Consider the following 13,469-nt stretch of genomic DNA (forward strand, 5'->3'; position numbering starts at 1 on the left):
AGCAACCAATTAGTCCCACTCCCCCACTCTTACCCTACGGCCTTGGAAATCTTTTCTTTTCAAGTAAATATCCAATTCCCTTTTCAGAGTTATTATTGAATCTGCTTCTATTACCCTTTCAGGCAGTGCATTCCAGATCGTAACAACTCGCTGCATAAAAAATGTTCTCCTCATCTCCTCTGTTTCTTTTGCCAATTTTCTTGAATCGGTGTCCGCTGGTCACCGGTCCACCCGCCCAGCAGTGAAAACAGTAAATAAGGAAAATTATCAAAACCCCTCATAATTTTGAACACCTCTATTAAATCTCCCCTTAACCTTCTCTGCTCTAAAGAGCACAATCCCAGCTTCTCTAGTCTCCCTATATAACCAAAGTCTCTCATCCCTGGTAAATCTCCTTTGCACGCTTTCCAAAGCTTTGCCATCCTTCCTAAAGTGTGGTGCCCAGAATTGGACAAAATACTCCAGCTGAGGCTTCATTTTGACAGACTTTTTGCCCAAATCAATGGTTTTCAATAAAAAAGTTACTCACTGGAGAAGGAAAACTTGGGAGGGTGTGGGGGAGTAGCAGGAAGAAATAGCTGATTTCCCTTCAGCTCCATATTTTGACATTTCCTTGGCAGACAGTGAACAAAGCTGCATTAGAATGTGTGTGTGCATCTCTGTATCCTCTGCAGCGTGCTCCATTATTAACTGCAGTGGTCATCCTCCAAGTTGCCCTACCCTCTACAGCTTTCCCAATCCACCCCCCAGCTCAGGTGTCCAGCCAACTGTGTAAAGATCTTTGAGACGCCATCCCAACTTGAAAGATGCTACATTGTAAATTGTCTTGTATTTCAATCTATTATGGCACTTACACCCCAGAGCAATTATCCATGACATTTCCAATAACAACAGTTACATTTATACATCACCTATCACATCGGGAAAACATCTCAAAGCGCTTCCAATACAGTACAGTTTTCAGTTGGAACCCGCCATGTCAACCTGCAGTCATTCCATCTCCCAAACCTCTTTCCTTAACCATTTGCTTTGTTTTCTCAACACTAGAAACAAATTCCAAATGGTTTACTGGCCACCCTAAAATGTTTATGGGCTACTCTTCACTTAAAAATCTGAACTATGATCCTGGCAATAATAGGGTTGGTTTCCTCCCTGAGGCCAGAGAAATAATCTGCTAACGATTAAAAACACTCGACCACATTTATCTTGTGAAAAACACAGCACCAGATGTAAATTGAAAGGAAAATTCAAAACAGCTTTGCAACAAAATAGTTTTGTTTCAGAAAAGAACACATTTCAAACCACATCAAATGCACAGATCGAAGAACATTTCACAATTCAATTATTTGCTGGAATGAAATGCATTATTCTATCCTACTCGCTTGATCTATATATAGAGCAAGATTTGCTTGTGAGCATAAATGTGATATTAAATTCAATTGCTCTCACAGAATAAGATGCAAAGATTTTTATATGCTGAATTGCAAAATTACACAATACATTGCCAAAGGTGCATTGCATCTCATTATAATAGTGTTACTGTTCATCAAACATGCTCAAGCTCTTAGAAATCTAGCCGGCTAGTCACGCTAAATTAAAGCTGACTTCCAGTCATCAAGTCATCTCCGTCATCATTTCCAGCACACTGCCATTTGATGACCCAAAGTTAGCATGCAAGTAGCCTGTGGTGTTTTATAAGAATAAATAATCTTATGTATTTGATATTGCACTTCACAGGATATACTGCAAAATCCAATGACTGTGTATTTTGTGGACGTTTGCGGCAACCAGTAATGTTCCATAAACAGCCATGGAGTGAGTGACCAATTTTATTTGCGAGATTGTTGGCTAGGGCACCAGGAGACACTCCCTTCTCTTTTCAAATAGTGCAATGGGAATTTTAACATCCACCTGGACGCCGACAGGATCTCGGTTTAAAAGGCTCTGCCGAAGTTTTGAAGCAATACAACACAACAACAACAACTTGCATTTATATCGTGCCCTTCACGTGGGGTAGCATCCTGGAGTGCTTGATAGTGGCGGAGTCTGACACCAAGCCAGGAGTGGAGGGAGTGGGGAGGTGATTTTTAGCACGCTTAAAAAGGAAGATCTTTAGACAGAATTTGAAGGTGGGGTGTGAGGGGGCTAGGCAGAGGGTATTGAGGAAAAGAGTTCCAGAGTTTCGGGGCATAGTTGCTGAAGGCACGGGCACCGAGGGTTTTAGCTGCATTGGTTGTGAGGTACGGACGGAAACGTGCAATGTGATGGAGGTGGAAAAAAGCATTCCTGGTCAGGGAACGGATGTGGGGTAGAAAGGAGACCTGGGGATCGAACCTGAAGCCTAAGTTGTGCACTGGTTTGGTGAGCCTGCAGGAGAGCCCAGGGAGGTTGTGGAGTCCTGGAGAATGAGGAGGCAGAGGGCGTCCTGTTCACAGAGAGAGGACATCATTTGTTACTTTGACGAGCTCCATCTCTGTGTTGTGGGCAAGGCAAAAACATACTGAAAGGGTTTGAGTAGGGAGTGGAGGGAGAGGTGTGAGCGAAGTTGATTTGCAACGATGCATTCCAAAACTCTGGCCAGGAAGGACAGATTTGAGATGGTTCTGAAGTTTGTGAGAATGGAAGGATCGAGGGTGGGTTTTTTTAAGACGACGAGTGACGATGATAGTTTTGAGGGGGAGTGGGACAGAACCTGAAGAGAGGGACTGGTTGATTGGGTCAGCCAGCACTGGGCAAAGGAGGGGGAGCAAAGTGACCAGAAGCTGGGTGGGGAAGGGGTCAAGGCAGCAGGTGGTGGGCTTCATCTGGGTGATGGTGGAGGAAAGGGAGGAGGGAGAGACTGGGGCAAAAGAGTGCAGGGTGGGGGCAGTGGTAGGAGAGGGTAATGAAGGAGGTATGGGGCCGGGTGATATCTGATATGGGGGAAGGGGGAGGTGAAAGCCAGGCAGATGTTATCAAAGGTCAACACAGATTAAAGTGAGTCAGTCGGCTTTCTACATGGAATTTTTTTTAAATGTCAGTGTTCACACTCCAAGGAGTGGTGTTCTGAGGTTAAAATTTCACCATGTGCATCTCTCAATTAAAAAGAGCTTCATATGATGAAAAGTGTTTGTAACCTGTGATTAATAAATCTCACTGCTAACATTTATAAGTGAACCAAGTTATAACAAACATGGTTCTACTTTATCTAGAAATGGTTAAATCTGTGGAAGATCAATGGCAAAGACCCAAAAAGGAAAACATGCCATTATTTCAAATTATTTCCTTCCAGATCCACCAGCATAGCTGACTTATCAGGAGTGGCAATCTTTGTACAAATTCAGCATTTACGTCACTCTGCAAAAAAGCTGTGTGTTGAAATAGGTTTGTTATCGTGATTCTAATTCTCACATACATCTACTATTGACACCTCTGCATATCAGCCTTTCACCATACGTGTTATTGCAGACTTCCGGTTACATCTTCCATCCAAACTAAAGGAACAAGTATTCAACAAGATGTAATAGTGCCAGTCCCTGCAGTTTCATACATTTTTCAAACTTTTTGCCTCCAGTTATAACTAATAATGCTTGTATTTGATATCACCCCTTTCACATCTACAGGATGTCTCGAAGCACTTCACATGATACACTATAGAGACTGTATTTTGTAAGCAATTGCTTTAGTCAATTTATGCACAGGAATGCCCCACAAAGAGCAATTAAGTGAATGACCAATTTTATTTGGAGGATTGTTGGCCAGGAGACTGGGAGAAACTCTCTTCTCTTTTGAAATAGTGCCATGGGATCTCCAACATCCACCTAAGCAGGCAGATAGGACTTTGGTTTAAGTCTCAACCAAAGGACGGCACCTCCAAGAATACAGCAAACTCCAGCACTGCATTAGAGCATCATCTTATTAGACTATATGAGTTAAAGGTCCCAACGGGGGACTTGAACCCCTAACCTTCTGACTCAGCAACAAGACTATTACCAACTGAGCTAGGTTGACAGCTGGCTGACTCAACAGTGGCCCAAGTCCCTTCTCTTTGTCACTTAGAAGCTTCATTCCACTTCATTTCTCCTCATGATGACATGGATGAAATGATAACTTACAGAGATCAAGGGTACAAATCCACCACATCATGTTGCTGCTTCTGCACCTGAGCTGGGGATCAAAGTCAAGAGGGGTGGATAGCAAGAGGTTGGAGAGGGTGGAGACTGAAGGAATATAGGCTTAAAGAGGGAAGAAGGTTTACAAGATAGAATAATCTCATACACAATGCATAGACAGAGATGGAAGGGCAAGTTGAGAGGGTGCATACAGGAGTCTACTTCTATGCACAAATATACAATGCACATAAGAAAGTACAAGCAGGAGTTTCCACATTGACAAGAATGAACCCAACTAATTAGAGATTCACAGTCCTAGATATTTTAACCTGTAGTTTCTTGGTTCACCGTAAGACAAAAAACAAAAACACTCCTATTCCTGTCAGAGAGGTAGACAGATAGACAGGGACTGGTCTATTCATTCAAGAACACTCAACTGCCATTGAGATTCCAAACATTTCTCTTCCAAAGGATAGATTGTGAGGATGGAGAAGCCATTCTTCTTTGGGAAAGTCGTAGTGATTGTGATGGTTAGAAATTATGACTGAATCCGAAGGAGAGATAGCTTTAGCTGTGCATTTGCAAAACTATGAAGGTTTCTAGGAAAATCGGAACGCACCTTACATCAAATAAAAATTCTTATTGTGCCACACTGAATCTCAATTAAAGCTACAAATGATGGAAATGATGGGGTCTGTCCAGTCCTGGAGTCAAGGGGGAGATCAAAAACTACAATGGGTAGAAAGGGCATTAACCAAATAAGAAAAACTTGACTGTTTCTGCAAGTAAATCTGTGACTTGCACCATAAACTTTAAAATCGTTTTGGTGCTTTACTTAATGTGGTGTGAGTGAGGTTGTAAGTCAGCGGGGCCTGACTGCTTTACTTGTGGAACAGAATGTGGAAAAGCACATGGCAGGACAGTAAAGCTGGCAGTTCAGTAACTAATTGAAAAGGAGGATATGATTGAGTTGGCAGCTCTGGAGCAGGTAGCTTTGGGCTCAGATTCAGTCAATTACGTTTAGAATATATACAACTTTCTATTCTGAATAAATCAGTTTTCCTTTCAATGTGAACAGTTCATTTTTATTTTACATTAGGTTATGTAAGTGAAGAAGGTCAAATAGTTGCCACAGCATTTTATTTGTTTCTCTCTCTATCCCTCTTATCAAGCCAGTGCCAGGGAGGATATGTGAGACTCGATCTTACATGCAGCTTTTGTCTCATTTACTGCGTTTTGCCTGCCATTAATGCTGACCACAAAAAACCAAAATAAATCCACTTACAAGTCAAAAAGCGTATTTATAAATATCCCATAGATTAATGATTTTTTCTCTTTTTGCAGTGTTCTGTGTAATTACACGCTTGAAGATACCTCAGGCAACAGTATGGATGTGATCTTGTAAAGTACGATGCTGTGGCAACATGCTACTTGTCCAAGAAGATCACATTTAACACTCCCCCCACCACGCCCCCCCAAAAAAAAACTTTGGAGGATAATCATTTTAAAATCAAATGATATTTGGCATGAATTTATCTCAATGGAATAATTCATGTAATCACTGCTTCTCACTTTAGGTAAGATGTCAGGCCCATAGAGAAGATGCAGAAGAGATTTAATAAGGTGATACCAGGGATCAGTTGTTTGACCTATGAGCAGAGACAGGAGGAATTGAGCCCATTTCCCCTGGAATAGAGATGGTTGAAGGAACCTGATAATTAGGAAGGATAGAGTAGAGTAGATGGAGAGAAATTACTTCCACTGCTTGCACTGCTCAGTGAGTCAGTGAAACAAAGGTATTAAATTAAGATATTTGCTGGAACAACAATTTCCATTTATACAGTGACTTTCAGAACAAGACAACATCTCAAAGTGTATCATACAGTAACTGGGATTCCAAGCTGGGGAAAGAAGGAAGTGGAACGGTGGGCAAGAGCACAGCTGAAGAGAAAGATTTAAGTTGGATTTTGAAGACGATGAGAAAGGAGGTAAGGCAGAAGGATTCTGGTTTGTTGTTCCAGAGAGTAGGGTTGAACACTCGCCCACCCAATGATAGAGTAGATCAGTCGGGGAATGTGATGCAAATAACCTTTTGTTGAGTGGAGGGAGCAGTCAGGGTAGTAGGATTAGAGGAAGTCACAGAGGTAGGGTAAGATGAGATCATGAAGGATTTGAACATAGGATGATAATCTTGATGGGCTTGTGGAGCCTGGTTCAGGAGAGGAGACAATATGCAGAGTTTTAAAATAGTGTGTAACTTATGTAGAAAGAAGCTGGGAAGTTCAGCAAGTAGGACTTGAAATTGGAAATAATTATTTTACACAGAGGGTTGTTCAGATGCGGAATGCCCTGTCAAGAATAGTGGCCAGAGCAGGATCTATCTAAGATATCTATCCAGTTCCCCTTTGAAAACTAACAAAAAAGGAGCAATTTGAAGGGATATAAGGGAAACACAGGTAAATGGGAATCAAATGGATTGCTCTTTCAAAAAGCCAACACAGACACAATTGGCCAAATGATCTGTGTTGCAATGTTTGGGTTCTACAATTCTAATCACACAAGAAACTCCATTTCTCTAACCTGTTCATGTGTTAATTTAAAATCGAGTTCCCATTCAACCTTTAAAATCCAAAATTTGGAAACTGTATGCACCATATTCCAATGGAATATGGAATGCATCGTATTCCAGAACATTATGGGAGAATTCATTATTCCAAATGGCAGAAATTTACAGCACAGAAGAAGGCCATTTCGCCACTTGTGTCAATCATAATCACACCGCTCATCAGTGTGACAAAATTAAAGTTAAAGAGATCATTTTCTGAAGTCAGTATCAACCAACTAAAGATGATTTGGGGATTAGCTTGATAAAACAGTGGTTTAAGAATTTTAAAGAATAAAAAAAGAGTAAAAGGAATTGACACAGAGCAAATTTTATATGAGCATGTTGATAATTTCACAATATTGGTTTTGCACAATGAAAGATATGTTTCATGCTTCATACACAATTGTGATCCCATGAAAGTATGTAAAGGAATGTTTGTGTGAGTTCCTACTATGTGCATAGGGTTGATAACAATATTTATTTGGAAAGCCTGCTGCTGTGTGATATTTCCACTTTGTCTTATGCTTTGGACTTCATTGTCCTCTCTAGTTTTATGGTTACATCAGGGACTAATTTACACAGAGGTATAGGTGAATACCAGTTGGGTCACTTACCAAACACTTCAGTGATGCTGGGAATAATGGACACTAGAGGTTTAGGATTGCTCAACCGATAAACTTGATACACACGTCCACGATGATAAACATTAAATGAAGACTGTATATTCAACCTGAAGTTAGTCTACAACCCCTTCCTCAAAGAGCAAGACAGCAATGGTGCACTTGTTTGCTACCAGATAGTTTCTTACATTGAAAAATGATCAATAATCATCAAGTAAATTGGAAATAAAAATTGGACTGAAATATGAAAGGGACATTAAAATCAATTACAGCCAGGCTCTCTCCAATGATTCAGCTAGTCAAGCAATTGCCTAGTTAAACTAAGGCATATAGACCAGGAAGGTCCTATGGATGATACATTGGGGTCCCATTTGTCTATTCATGCAGATCTTATGACACTTTGTAAAAGAGAAATTTTCTCTAGATAAATGGTTATCTTCCTCACGCAGAGAGTTTTGAGATTATGAAATCCGCTGCATGAAGTGGTGGTTGAATCAAAAAGTGTAGAAGCATTTAAGAGGAACTAGATCTTCACATGAGGTAGAGGGGAATAGAACAGAATAGGAGGGAGTAAGGAATGGGTAAAGACCGGGGCCAATAGAAAAGTGCGGCCGCAATCTTTCCACGGAATCCGCTACACTGTGAGTGTGTCTCTCTCTGTGTCTGTGAGTGTGTCTCGCTCTGTGTCTCTCTCTGTCTCTGAGTGTGTGTGTCTCTAGTTGTCTGTGACCATGTGCCTCTGTGGCTGTGAGTGTGTGCATCTCTGTTTCTGTATGAGGTTGTGGCCCCGAGAGGCAGGAGGCGGTGATCTTGGGTGTTTGGCGGATTTCCACGCCTTCAAATGTTGAGTGGGATAGAAACAGACCATTGGGCTCTTTGGGTCTGCACTGGTGTTTCCGAACACACACCCCCTCACATGCACACACACACACACACACAAATGGACCACCCAGCTTTTGTTAAAGAAAGCATTAATATTTTTTTTGCAACAATCTAATATGTGTTATTTCTTCATGTTTTGTTTTGAGTAATAAAGTGAAAAAATGTAGGTTGGCAGTAAAATGTACTTCACTAGCATCAATCACTCCTCGCAATTTTCCACAATAGTTGCCAAATTTCCCCACATTTTGGGGCAAATATTTCCACAATTTTCTATTGGCCCCAGTGAAGACTCACATGGTGTATAAACACCAACACAGGCTGGTCGGGTGGCCCATTTCCGTGCTGTATATTCTTTGTAAATGTTGATTTGTGTATAACAGGTCTCCACTGTAATCATAGTTACATTTTTAAAGGGAGCTTTTGCTGGACATTATTTTTGTGCCTTCTGAGTAAAGAAAACACAGTCAAAGTTGCCTGTGGCATGTGAATCCTAATCACTCTTGAAAGAAGAATATTAAAGGGTATAGGAAGCGGAAGGGTAAAGGGTTCAAAAACCATGATAATGAATGAACCCAAATCATCCATTAATCCAACAGATTTCTTTCATTTCCACAGTAATTTAATCTAAAATTGAACATTTTAACCTCTTGACTTGACAAAGATCCATTAATGACTAGTTAAAATGGTCACATTGTTCAGCCCTGCAGCATGAGAATCTCAATATTGTACTTCAGAGATCTTCAAAGCATGCCTCAAGAATCTTTTCTTTGACTGTGCTTCAGCCACCCTCCCTACCCTCTCTGCCCTCCACCCTCCCTGATCCCAAGCCCCCCCACTTGGGTCCTAATCCCTGACTGTTCAGCACTTTGGGACATCCTCCCGATGTGAAAGGTGCTTTAGAAACATAATTTTGTATTGTATCTTTGCAGCGTGCTGTTATTTTGAAATGCAAATGTGGAATAACTCACTCATCTCCATAAAGAGTTGTCTCTTCTCAGCCATGGTCTTCCCTCTTTTTCCACACTCCTCAATCATTCTGGTAAAAAAAGAAAACACATTTTTAAAAATGCACACAGCAGCACTTTTGGTAAAAAAGATTCCTTCAAGTAGCATTGGTTTAGGCATGTCATTCAGAACTGCTGCTCAACTCACTGGACAGCAGGTGAACAGGACTCAAGACTTTGGAGGGCAAATGCTCTTTCCCCTGAGCTCAACTGCTTGATATGCCGCATGAAAAAACAGTGAATTGATCAGATATGTTTCAATCTTTAATAATAATGTGTTGGGGTACTGCTGGAGTGTAACCAGCTGAGAATCCATAGTTTGCCATTGTGAACAATTTCTTGGGCCAGCTAGGGCCACCCTACCCATTGGGGCTTTGGTTTGCAGGGTTAGCAGGAGCCGGGAGGAAAGAACCTCTGCCCCCAGTGACTGCCCTTCCAAGTGCTATGAATCAGCCAGGCTGGGGTTCTGTGGATTCACCTGGTTCAAGAATTGGACCCACCCTGACTACTATAGAGGAATGACTAAGTTGCTGACATTAATTTGTATTATGCCTGAAACTGGACTTTGTCCTGCTGCCCTTGCATCCCTGTGTGTTGTTCTGGGTTTGCATACTCCATGAATGGCATATTTGCATGGCACTATCTGGTTATATGTGAAAAACCAACAGCCAACCTGAATGGAGCTGCTATTGAATCGGAGTTCACAGCACTGAAAACAGCAATGTAAGACATACTGGGCACAAAAACAACATGTGTTAGAAATCAAAATGTCACATCTTGAATATGGAATAATATTGGAAGTAGAGTTGTGCTGGAACGTCAAAGCAATATATTCAATCTGCTTCACATTTGATCTGGCACCACAGCAATAGCGACACTGATTGACATGTGGAGCACAATACATTCCCAGTCACCGTCAGACATCATTTTGACAAGAACATTATTTTAACCTGTCACAATGCATAAAAATGTCCTCAATGTTTATTCCCATGTCTAAAAGAGCCGGAATGGTGTTCCAGTATTTTCAGTTGATGAGGCACATCAGCAATGGGGTACCATTTCCCTCCACCCCCATTTTTTAGGAAAAAAACTTTTATAACTTCATAGTTTGGCAGAGTCCATCTGTATCAATCATACTGACGGCTCAATTTAGTAAAATTATAAACACAAAAAAACCCTGTTATAACACACTTCATTATGAAGTGGGTTTGCAATTGGGACATGCTTCCCGACATTAACTTACGGAAAAATTCAAACTCCGGGCAAAAGACCAGTCAGCTCATTTTAAAAATGCTTCTGGGCTTTTGTATCAACAGGTCACCGTGACTGGCAATTCCACATGACATGATGTAGTTGGTGACCTGATGCCATGGAAATCAGGCAATTTGGCTTCCCCTGCGGCTAAAAGATGGTCAAATTCTACAAAAAGGGTCATCAGCTCATTTTCTATACCTTCTAAATGTCAAAATGTAGAGATTTACAAGCTTTGAATTGTTCACGGAAAAGTGGATTTTGAAAATTATAGTTGTTCACCTGCTTACATTATAATTAACTAGAACAATTAAACCAAACCCCAACAACACTTACACATCTAAATTTCTTGTCGGACCAAAGCATAGCCTATTTTCCAATTTGCATTCTCTCTAATTTTCTCACTAATTTTGAATGCAGATGTGTTGACGTTACTATTTGAGCTACTTATGAAAATATTAAACATGCCAATTTCTGTCCACTTTTGGCAAGTACTTTACGGTGACAGTCAAAGTAATTAAAAGTGTAAAGTGTTATCTTTCTAAAACTTAGAATCATCATTATGCCATTAAGAGTGACATTAATGAATTACACTAATTGAATAACAAAATTGATTTTGCTACATGCTTATCTTTGTGAAACTGAAAGCACAGGTAATGGAATAGCCGTGTCTGGCCTGTCTTCAGGGAACAGTACATTAACTAAAAATGCCTCTAATACAGCATAAAATTTTAATTTTAAAAGTCACACCAGTATAAATCTGCTTGAAACCTGGATATGTGCTTTATGCAGAACACATATCTAGGTTTTACAATACAAATTATACAGTTCCTTTCATGTCAGGAGAACGTTCCAAAGCACTTGACAATTCTGGTTAGGTACCAGAGCTGACAGTGGGAATTCAGAGGAGAAGAAAAACAACAAACTTGGTCAAAGAGGGATGTTTCAAGCCATATCTTGAAAGAAGCACCAAGAGGCTGAAAGCCCATCTGCCAATGGTGGAGTAGATAGGGCAGGAGACCTGAAATAGGCTAGTGTTGGCTAAGCAAAGGGAATGGTTAGGTTAGCAAAGGGAATAGTTGGGTTGGTAAAGGAGGTTGCAGAGTTATGATGGAGCCAGACAAAGTTCTTAAACTTGATCAGCTGGGGAACAGGGAGCTGGTGGAGCCGAGCAAGAATGGGGGTGGGGTGTGGGGTTGGGGGAGGTAGAGGCTTATGCCGCCTGGTATGGGAGAGGACCTGGGCTGCAGAATTCTGGATCGTCTCCAGCTTGCGCAGGGAGTAGCTGGGGAGTCCAACAAATAGCATGTGGACATAATCAAGCCTGGGCATAATGATGGTCTGGGCAACCCAGGAGAGAGGTAATGGCGGAGGTGACGGAAAGGTGAGCGAGTGAGTGCATGGATGTGGGATTTCAACGACAGTTAGTGGTCAAACAAGACACCAAGGAGTGTGAATCCATGAAATTTGATGTTGTCAGTTCCTGAGGTGAGTAGGCGCTGATGGAAGACAAGCTTGAGGTGACGTGTATGAATGAATCTAATACTGGGGTTTTACTTGTGTGGGTGCAGAGCTGGAGAGCTAACGAACAGAAATTAACAGAACTGGTTTAATAAACACCAGAAATCACAATCTGTCCCTGCTCTCTGGAATGCCATCCCGTAGTTCCTTCAACTCACCCCTTCCTCCCTACTTTCAAAGTACTTACCCTCTTGACTGCACTTTCAGTCATCTTATCTCCCCCACCACCCCACCCGGTCAGGTGACCAGCCTCCCGATGTGAAAGGGATTGTATAAATGTGAATCGCGTTGTATTATCGCTGTCAGGGCTCCATTACCCACACAACTGATAGATATGATAGACTGCACTGCAACCATTCTTTCCATTCTGAACGTTAACACTGTCAAAGCAGTCTCAAAGGAAAATTAACTTCATTTTATGTTTAGGCAGTGTATTAAAATAATTGTTTTTATGTCATCATCAGTCTCCTTAACAATCCTAACAAATTACTTCCTGTAACATCTGGAGCAAAATTGTACACTTGGTGCTCCTCAGTCTCAATTACAGATGTATTATAATGCAAGGTATTTTTAATTAATCTCCAATTTACACAGTCTGCTCACTTCACAGTAGATCCTGTGAAGCATTTTGAGAGATCCTTCCAATGCCTGGATTATTATTTTAGCTCCCCAAACAGTGAATTTGAAGATCAAGAATTTGAGCTGCTGTACAATTACAATTATAGCATTGCTGCATTTTGTTAAAAAAAATTATTTATTCATAACCCAGGCAATAGCAGAGGATCTGTTCATACTTGCTGTGCCTGAGGAATCTGAAATTCCATTATAGATTACTCTGGTCAAGCAAAAGAATACAGCCTAGTAAGTTACTAGAGCGACACTTCAGTTTTCAGATTTCATTTTATTTCCATTTGCTGCCTTTCTGTCACAGAACGACAAATATCATGTATAATTGATATATTGAAGCTGTTCATGCAATGTCAATTTGTAATACAGTATAATTCAGTGTGTTCACAAACAAAGCAAAAACCTAGTTTACAAGAATGCTGCACAAACTGCACCATTTTCTTGCAAATGGAAGAACAGATCAGAAATGTTATGAACCAAAAAAGACCATTAAGCGAACATGTCTGTTCCTATTGATAGTTTATCCTGAAATGTTAGTTAATTTTTCCCATTGTTAAATACTGTATTGCCAATTTACAACAAAGCATCATCACATTTAAGAGCAAACCGGAGGCGACTTATCTACCTTCAGCGCAGTCAACCTTTTCAGTACTTCCTCTTTGTTTATACTTATCCTATTCATTTCCTCTACCCTCTCCTCCGATACTGTGGCATTTGGTTCATCCACTTCTTTTGTGAAGACAGATGCAAAGTACTCATTCAGCACATCAGCCATGCCTTCTGCCTCCACAATAAGATTTCCCCCTTGGTCCTTAATTGGTCCCACCCTACCTTTCTCTAACCTTTTTTTCCTTGATTTGTTTGTAAA

At 40.8% G+C, this 13,469-nt stretch overlaps 1 protein-coding gene across 1 annotated transcript in view; it reads right to left on the minus strand.

Annotated features, from left to right (window-relative positions):
- Positions 1 to 13,469, minus strand: part of LOC103183141 (dystrobrevin beta) — a 325,008-nt gene that overhangs the window by 240,658 nt on the left and 70,881 nt on the right. The window contains 1 exon segment of the mRNA XM_042333694.1: positions 9,167 to 9,234. Coding sequence (XP_042189628.1) covers positions 9,167 to 9,234 — 68 coding nt within the window.

Source organism: Callorhinchus milii, unplaced genomic scaffold (assembly GCF_018977255.1).
Source record: "Callorhinchus milii isolate IMCB2004 unplaced genomic scaffold, IMCB_Cmil_1.0 Scaffold3, whole genome shotgun sequence".
Taxonomy (NCBI): Eukaryota; Metazoa; Chordata; class Chondrichthyes; order Chimaeriformes; family Callorhinchidae; genus Callorhinchus; species Callorhinchus milii.